The 9,845-nt window shown below is 39.0% G+C and overlaps 2 protein-coding genes across 2 annotated transcripts; one reads left to right on the forward strand and one right to left on the reverse strand.

Moving 5' to 3' along the window:
• The first annotated feature begins 494 nt into the window (after positions 1–494).
• Positions 495–1,898, forward strand: LOC125206168 (protein PSK SIMULATOR 2-like). The gene has a single exon (XM_048105456.1). It carries the CDS (start codon positions 495–497, stop codon positions 1,896–1,898), a length of 1,404 nt encoding a protein of 467 aa, XP_047961413.1.
• Positions 1,899–7,028: 5,130 nt separating this feature from the next.
• On the reverse strand, positions 7,029–8,168 carry LOC125206169. Its single transcript, XM_048105457.1, has one exon. The coding sequence runs from the start codon at positions 8,166–8,168 to the stop codon at positions 7,029–7,031; it is 1,140 nt and encodes a 379-aa protein (XP_047961414.1).
• Between the last annotated feature and the right edge of the window lie 1,677 nt (positions 8,169–9,845).

The raw sequence follows: 9,845 nt of genomic DNA on the forward strand, positions 1-9,845 counted from the left end.
TATATGTTGTATTGTACCTATGCCTTTGCAACTGAAGTATTTGACAATTTGGCTATATATATAATTTGATGCAGTATTCAACTGAAGTATTTGACAATTTGGCTATATATATAATTTGATGCAGTATTGGAAGATAAGACTTGGAGACCGATCAAGTTATATTGGTGTTAGATTGACAATGAAGATTTGTAGGCCGTTGCATGAGAAAATGTTACAAAAATCTAAAATGGGAGGACGAAATGGTAGAATGCACGAATTCTTCCGATATAACAACCGCCGTTGGATTGAGAAAATCTTTTAGCTGTTTTACTCTGTATCAATATTATTTTGATTTATTTAATACAAACATAAAACAAAATCCACAATTTAGATAAAGCTTCATCTTCCCCAATTTTCCAAATTGAAACCCTATTCCAATGACAAATCCTGGGAATCTGCTCGGTTCTCCCCCGATTATTATTATTATTATTTCAATTCTATCACCCTAATTCATTATGGTCGGTTTCAAGCATAAAGGTTGGCTGCCGGATATCGCTTCCTCCAAAAGAGACCACCGCCGTTGTACCGACGCGTCGAAGAAGAAAGCTCCTCGTCTGCGAATCCTCGCATTCGAGACTGCCAAATCCATGTCGAGGTTAATCTCTCTCTACAAATCCATCTCCGACGACGAGATTTCCCGACTCAAAAACCGTCTCATCAAATCCAAAGGAATTTCATACCTCACCTCATCGGACGAGGAGTTTCTACTCAGCCTCGCCTGCGGCGAACGGACCGAGGACCTCGATCGCGCGGCTGCGGTCGTCGCGCGCCTGGGGAAGAACTGCGGCGATCCCTGGCTCAACCAGTTCGATCTGGTTTATGCGGATCTGAAGCTCGGCGTCATGGATTTCGGGAAATTGGAATATGGATCGAGGAATTCCGAGAAACGGGTGCATAAGATGGAGAAATTGGTGTCCGCGACCTCGAGGCTGCACGCTGCGCTGGCGGCGCTGGCGGAGATGGAGGTTGCGGAGCGGAAGATGAAGCGGAGGAACAAGGAATTGGACGCGAATTCCAATCTGTTCAACCAGAAACTCGAGATCCAGCGCAAGGACGTCAAGTATCTCAAGGAAACTTCTCTGTGGCGCAAATCGCGTGATAAATGCGTGAGCATAATGGCGACGATTGTGATCATCGTGTACATCCGAATTTGCTCTGTTTTCAAGCCCTACATCACGATTCTCCCTGCGATCTCGTTGCTCAATGTCGCGTGTTTCCAGCAGCAGAGAGATCTCGACTTGATTCAGAAGATTAAGCAGCAAATGGTTGAACATCCTGGCCATGTCCACACAGAGTTTAAACCAAATAAAATCCGGTTCCGAAAATCGGGGATGTTCTTCAATGATTGGGACACATTCGATACCGAGAGAGAAAAAATCACCAAAAACAATAGAGTTTTCCACTCGGCTGGGGCGTCGACATTGGGAGGGGCGGGGCTGGCGTTGCACTACGCGAATGTGATCCTACTGGTGAAGAAGTATTTAGATTCGTCGTCTTTGATTGGGCGGGACGAGCGGGAGGCGCTGTACCAGATGCTGCCGGAGAATCTGAAGGCGTCGGTGAGGGCGAAGCTGAGCAAGCTGATGAGATTCGGCGAGGATGATGCGTTCCTGGCGGAAGGGTGGAGGGCGGCGACGGTGGAGATCATGGGGTGGCTGGGCCCGTTGGCGGAGGATACGGTGAAGTGGCAGATGGAGAGGCATGTGGATAAGCTCAAGTTCGATACGAGGCCTTGTGTGCTGCTGCTGCAGACGCTGCATTTCTGTGACAAGGAGAAGACTGAAGCGGCCATTGCTGAAGTGCTGGTGGCGCTGAGCTGCGTCTATAGGTTTGAGAATCGCGGTGTTTATGGGGAATGAGAATCACTACATTCATCCTCTAATTGCAGTTTAGTTTCTTCACATTCAAATTTGGATTCTTGTAATAGTGTTTAAGGGCAGCTTATATTCACATTTGTTTTAGTTATTTTTGGACAAAAGTATCTATTGAGTTTCCTCTAAATTTTGTTGAATGAAAATAAATTTACATAAAATTGTAAAAACATAAAACTAGGGAGTATGTTTTAATTTTACAATATAATTTATAACTAATTTATCCTTAATTTTAAATTCTATCTATGTTTCACTAAAAATTGAACGTTTTCTTTTTTGGCTTGTCCTATTGAAATTGAAATGTTTCCTTAGATAGAAATATAATTATTTTACTTTTTCTCTCTCCCTTACATTATTCTCTCTTCATTAACTCACAAAACAACATTATATAAAATCATGTGCCGAAAAACAAACGTTTCATATTTAATACAACGGAGAATATATTTTTTTAATACTATTATTTTAGGAAAATTTATTAATTTAGATTATAAATGAATAATGGTAACACTAATTAACACATTATATAATAAAATAATGCAAATTTGTCAATAAAGTCATGAAATTGTTAAAATAGTTGATTTTTTCGGTGAATTTTGAATTTTAAAATAGTCATTTGTCAAGTCACGCTTTTGGCGCGCCACGTAGGATAAGTTTGTGTAGGAAATCTATTGGGTTGGGTCGGGTCGGATCAGAAATTTACACAAGGCCAGTAAAATTCATGACTTTTCATGCAACATTTAAAGTTCACAGAAAAAACCAAACTATTTTGATAGGTCATGACTTTAAAATAATTTGAATACTTAATGGAAGAATAATATCATAACTTAATATACTAGTACTATATATATTCTCAAATAAATTTTGATTTTATCATTTTATAATTTAATGTAATATCTAGTTATTTATTTTTCTATTGTACTCCTTATATTCCTTGTTAAGTGATTCATATTCTTTTTTTAGACATCCCAAACTAATCGAGTTATTTCTTTCTTTGGCATCTCTTACTTTTTCCTCTCTACTTTTTCGTCTTTCTTGTAGCACTCCATCCCGGCTAAGATGACGCATTTCTTAATCGACACGGAATTTTTGAGAGTTGTTGGTTAATGGAGAGATAAAGAGAGTTGAATATCTTATTTTAATTGAAGAACAAAAAAGTGGTTATGTGTGTTAAATGGAGAGAGATTTTTCTCTCTTTATTATATTTTTCTCTATTTTTTCATCTCTTTATTAATCTATCATAAAATGAGTATAAATCATCAGTGCAATAATAAGAGTAAAGGCCCAAACTGGTCCTGAACATATGCTCATTTTATGATTTTGGTCCTACACATTATCTTTTGAATTTTTAGATCCCAAACATTTTAACTTGGGTCACAATTGGTCCAAAGTTAACTTTTCCATCAAAATTTAACAGTCAACGTTTTTAATCATGATTTTGGCCAAATTAGAATGATAAATATGATTATTAACTCCCTAATTTTATTCTTAATTATTTTAATAAGTTATCATTTAAAATATAAAACACATAGTATTAAAAAAAATTCAAAATCAACTACGGTGCATCTCCTCCGATTCTATCTCTGCCTCCACCCCCTCCGCAACTGTAATCGCCACCACCGGAGAGCTTATCTGCCTCCCCCTCCCCGCAACCGCCTCCTAAGCGCTCCAATCCCTAAATTCCTCCCCAAATTCCTCCTTCCTCTGCAGCTCCGACCGCCTCTACTTCGACGAATTCATCCCGCCATTCTCCCCGCCGACCGCCTCGACGCCGCACAGATCTACTTCGCCCTCCCTAACTGTAGAGCTAGCAGGTGAGTGGATGCCTCTTTTGCATGTCAACAACAGTGACTATATATGCTGCTATTATAGTGATAGGAGGTGGGACGGAGGTCAGTGGTGGTGGTGGTGCAAAGGTGTTTGTGGCGGCGAAGAGGAAGCAGAGCTTTATGGAGGCGCATGGGCTGGAGCAGTGGTGGTCTGGTCCGATGACTTGGAGGTGGAGATGGCCATTAATAATAGTGAGCTTATTAGTAGGCAGCTTCAATCTTTATATAACTTATCCCCTTCTTGACTCAATCTATGACTTTTATCTTCATTTTTGCGCGGGGAGGGCGAAGTAGATCTCGCGGCAACGAGGCAGTCGGCGGGGGAGAGCGGCGGGATGAAGCCGTCGAAGTAGAGGCGGTCGGAGCAGCAGAGGAAGGAGGAATTTAGAGATTGGAGCGCTTCGGGGGCGGTTGCGGGGAAGGGGAGGCAGATGCGCTCTCTGGTGGCGGCGATTACAGTTGCGGAGGGGGTGGAGGCGGAGATGGAATCGGAGGAGATGCAGATGCTTTGGTTGATTTTGATTTGTTTTTAATATTATTTGTTTTATATTTTAAATGATAACTTATTAAAATAATGAAGGATATAATTAGGGAGTTAGTAATCATATTTAACAGCTTAATTTGGTTAAAATCGGGATTAAAAACGTTGACTGTTAAATTTTGACGGAAAAGTTAATTTTGGACCAATTGTTATCCAAGTTGAAATGTTTGGGATCTAAAAATTCAAAAGATAATGTGTAGGACCAAAATCATAAAATGAGCATATGTTCAGGACCAGTTTTAGCCTTTACTCCAATAGTAATTGAAACTATATCTTAATATATTAAAAAAACTATAAAATAATTAAGCATTTTTTACACAAATGTGAATTATATAATAAAACAATGTAGCTTGTTTGCCTAAGTACATACTTCTTCTCATAAAAATCTGTGCAATTGAAATGACACGTAAATTAATGTACAATTAATAAAATAAGAGAGGGGAGGGAATAGTAGTTAAAGTAGTGTTAATCGATAGTGAGACTCACATTATAATTAGTGGTTAATGAGTTATAATGCTGGGTCATAGTGATATAAGTTGTAAATAAATTAATGTATATAAGTAATGAGTGGGGGATGATTTTCTATAAATTGAAATACCTATATTTTTGTGGTATGGATCGAAATGGAAAGTGCACATATTTCTATGTGACAGAAGGAGTATTAAATATCTAGAACGTGTGAATAATTTATATATCAGGCAAATATGATCATTATCTCTTCCTCAGAGCATCTATAATGGTGCAAAAATCTTCCGGACGATCCCTCGTTCGCGCTCGTCAGACCACTACGGACAAGAGCGTACGAGGACGTTCGACGTGTTTTTTTAATTTTTAATTATGAAAAATAAATTTTTAAATTAAAATAAAAAATTATAATTTCACAACAATTCGTACATGGATCCTTGAATTAGTGAATGGTTATAATTAGATAGGTTTCAACTCCTAATTTTTGTGCCTTCAATGTGGGATAAATGACTATTTTTTATGGATAGATTTTCATCTCCAAATTTCTTTACGATTTCGATGTGGGACAAATAGTTTTATTCTTAAAATAGAGCTTTTGTTGCTTTATGTAAAATTTTGCTTGATTTCAATACAAATCTATATTTAGTATAGTGATAAATGTGTCTTGAAAAATAATAGATGGTGTGGTCTCAAACTCCAAACTCAACATATTCTTTTTAAATTTAGTTTTTATTATATTTTTCTCATTTTATTCAATTGTTTTTTTGTTTATACTTTTTTCCTATTAGCATGCTTATATATTTATGATAATGTAAATTTAATTTGAATAATTGATACACTATTTTTTAGCACTATTAATACCTGCAAGTATACATAATAGAAATAGTATAGCCAAAGGTCAGTACCGGGATATCGAACACGGGGAATGCAAATACAGACTGTCTATCTTATACTAAGACTCAATTACTATCTGGAAGAACAGAAGATTTTGAAAAAATTTTGAAAACAGAAAACAATAGAAGGCAAATAACAACTAGATGCAAATAGATCACGAGATAAAATATAGAGATAAGGGAATTCCAAGGATGTGCGTTCACAGTTATGGTTATACAAATTCCAAACTACAATACCCTAGCACAATTATTACTTTGATAGGACGAGTCACCTAGCTTATGCTCATGCGATACAAACGTTGATTACAAGATTAGGGTTGTCAATCCTAACACGTAACTCCAAAAAGCTGCTAAGACCCTTGAAAAGACCTCACTCTCAATTAACAGTGATGTTTTCAGCGAAGCTAACTGTAGCGTCTACTAAGTGGACCTAACTCGTTAGAACTCTCTCACAGTTATGAAGCAAGTTATATTAAATCATGCAAGATTTTGTCACTCAATCATGAAGCATCAAGATTATAACTTAGGGAAGAAACAAAGTAAAAATAAAACGGTTTTTAAATAGAAAAAGGAATTTTATAACCAAAGTCGTTACTAACACATCCCTAGAATCCTATGAGTTTAGTTACACATAATGGAATAAGCTAAACACATAGATTGAAGGGAAAACAATTTGAACATGAAACTAAAGCTAATAAAACCCGTAGGTTGAATCCTTGTCTGTCTTGATGTTCTTGAAATCCTTCTCCAACTCCTTGCACAATTGAAGTACTCTAGCTTTTTATCTCTGTGAATTATTTTGCAAGTAGAAGCTCTCTAATTTGATGAAGCTTGAGGTCTTATTTATAGAGAAAAGCCAATCCTCATTGTAGAAGGAAGGCAACGATTCAACTAGAAGAATGTTAGTATGTACATTACAAAACATGTTCAAAAAATGTTTGAACCGCTCTTCGAGCTTAAACTTCCTCTTTGGTTGGAAAGGTAGCACAATTCCGTTATGCCGCACGAGTCCTTCTTTAGTAGACGATTCTGCCTTGTCCGCGACGGCCCGCTGCAGGGTGTGCGGCGGTCCGCCAGCGGCTGGGCAGATCACAGTTGGTGCTTGTGTGGCGGCCCGCTGCGGTGGTGGCGGCGGTCCGTCGACGGCTGGACAGTCCCCAGATTTCTGCTTGGCCACCCACTTCTTGTTGATGTCGTCCACTCGTGCGGCTGCCTTCGCCCTGTTCTCATCTAACTTCTTTTGGATTTGCTCCATTTGAGTATTGATGTTTGTTATGGCAGTTGAGATCGTGTTCATTCCTTGCTCGAGGTTGTTTATCCTAGCTTCAACCACTCCGATCTTGGTATCATTAACTTTCCTGTCTTGTGTAATCACTTCCAAGATCCTTGTGATTCATTGGTCATACTTCTCCTCCTTTTTGATTGGTTCAACTACTCCTCCTTTGCCAACGTTAAATCCTGCAGGGGGTTGCAAGAAATTATTGTTAGAATACAAAAGGTTTGGATGAGGCCGGTTTCCGTTATAATTGTTGAAATTACCACCCCCCTGATTAGGGCAATAATTATTGTTGTAATTTCTGTTGGAACCGCCTCCTTGCACGTAGTTGATTTCCTCCACTATCGGGGCAGGGACCTCGGGTTTAGAGACCGCTATGATGGAGGTTGATGGAATCTGATCCTCCTTCCTTGATGTGTCTATTTGGTCTACCCTAACCCTGAGTTCGGCCAATTCCTTCGCAAAAGAACTTTTTTCGGCCTCTTCAATTGCAGCTATCCTCTTCATGTTGTGCCTTTCTTTCGACCACCCCCTGCTGTTGGTGGTGAATTCCTCGATCACCGCCATGGCATCTTCACCCGACCTTCTCAAGAAGCCTCCGTTCGCCCCTGAATCTAACATAGCACAAATTTTTTCGTTAAATCCATTATAAAGGATTCCTACCTGATGGTCCACGGTGAAACCGTGGTTAGGGCACTTTCGGAGGAGAGCTTTGAAACGAGCAAACGCCTCGTAGAGGGGCTCGTCATGGCCTTGGATGAACTGAAAGATTTCGCTTTTCATCTTCAAGATGGTGCCTGGCGGGTAATACTTGTCGAGGAAGGCAGCTACGATGTCCTTCCATGTGGAAACCTTCTCTAGGGGCATACACTCAAACCACAATTTAGCAGAATCAGTCAATGAAAATGGAAAGAATCTTACCCTTATGGCATCTTCATCGACACCATTTAACTTGAGTGTGTTTGCGATTTCCACAAATTTGTAGAGATGGCGGTTGGCATCCTCTGCGGCCCTACCAGCAAAAGGAGTTTGCTCGACCCTTTGTATAAGGGTCATGCGTAACTCGAAATTGTTAGCATCAATTCGAGGGCCTTCGGGAAAAGTAATCGTATTCCCATGATTGAACATGTTCATCACGGTTAATATTTCTTTATTCTTCTTTTCCAGCGCCTCTCTGGCTGCCCTTTCTGCATCTCTCTCGTCTATCAACATCTGGACCATCTCCTGCAATTTTTCGAGGTCCGTTTTGTCACCCATCGATCCTGATCCTTTTTCACTCCTTATTCTCCTACGAGTTCTTTCAAGTTCTAAATCGAGCGGTTCTAAGCTGTCCTTCCCAGAGCCCGTTTGCATACAAAACCTACAAGAATCAGAAACAAAAACAAATTAAAACTAAAAATAAAAACAGAAAGCAATTAAAATCCAAAGTAGTAAAATTATTTGTTTGAAGATATCACTCCAAATTGAATTGTCCTCCCCGGCAACGGCACCAAAAACTTGATGCACTATTTTTTAACACTATTAATACCTGCAAGTATAGAGAATAGAAATAGTATAGCCAAAGGTCAGTACCGGGATATCGAACATGGGGAATGCAAACACGGACTGTCTATCTTCTACTAAGACTCAATTACTATTTGGAAGAACAGAAGATTTTGAAAAAATTTTGAAAACAGAAAACAATGGAAGGCAAATAACAACTAGATGCAAATAGATCACGAGATAAAATATAGAGATAAGGGAATTCCAAGGATGTGCGTTCACAGTTATGGTTATACAAATTCCAAACTACAATACCCTAGCACAATTATTACTTTGATAGGACGAGTCACGTAGCTTATGCTCATGCGATACAAACGTTGATTACAAGATTAGGGTTGTCAATCCTAACACGTAACTCCAAAAAGCTCCTAAGACCCTTGAAAAGACCTCACTCTCAATTAACAGTGATGTTTTCAGGGAAGCTAACTGTAGCGTCTACTAAGTGGACCTAACTCGTTAGAACTCTCTCACAGTTATGAAACAAGTTAAATTAAATCATGCACGATTGTGTCACTCAATCATGAAGCATCAAGATTAACTTAAGGAAGAAACAAAGTAAGAATAAAACGGATATTAAATAGAAAAGGGAATTGTATAACCAAAGTCGTTACTAACACATCCCTAGAACATAGATTGAAGGGAAAACAATTTGAACATGAAACTAAAGCTAATAAAACCCGTAGGTTGAATCCTTGTCGTTCTTGATGTTCTTGAAATCCTTCTCCAACTCCTTGCGCAATTGAAGTATTCTAGCTTTTGATCTCTGTGAATTATTTTGTAAGTAGAAGCTCTCTAATTTGATGAAGCTTGAGGTCTTATTTATAGAGAAAAGCCAATCCTCATTGTAGATGGAAAAGTTCTTCAAAATATGGCAATTCGGATTCGCCGCCTTTCTCCGGCGGGCCGCCGCACCTTGGCCAGCGGTCGTCGCGTTAGAGTCCAGAGTCTCTGTTCCTTCGGCGGCGGACCGCCGCATGACTTCCGGCGGTCGCCGGGCGAGACTCTCTTCAAAGTGTAATTTTCCGAGGCGGACCGCTGCATCGATCTGACCGACCGCCGAGGGCGCCGTCGCTCGCATTAACCTCGCGGATCGGGCTGGTCGTTGTCGACTCGAGATTTCCAGACTTTGCGTTTTGGCTCCCTTTTTCGGCTCAATTATGCACATTTCTCACAATACACGTCAAAATACCAAAATAGATATATGCAAAATAAAGGACGTGTAGAGTGATTTTGACATAAAAAACGGTCCAAATAATGGCCTTAAAACAGTGCAAAATCCGAGCCTATTAATAATGTAAGTATTATTTAGTTAATGTAAGTATTTTTCTTAATCTATTGTGTTTTGTATATTATAATTTTCTATTTATTAATTAAAAATGAAAAAAAATAAAA

Source organism: Salvia hispanica, chromosome 2 (genome assembly GCF_023119035.1).
Source record: "Salvia hispanica cultivar TCC Black 2014 chromosome 2, UniMelb_Shisp_WGS_1.0, whole genome shotgun sequence".
NCBI classification, from domain to species: Eukaryota; Viridiplantae; Streptophyta; class Magnoliopsida; order Lamiales; family Lamiaceae; genus Salvia; species Salvia hispanica.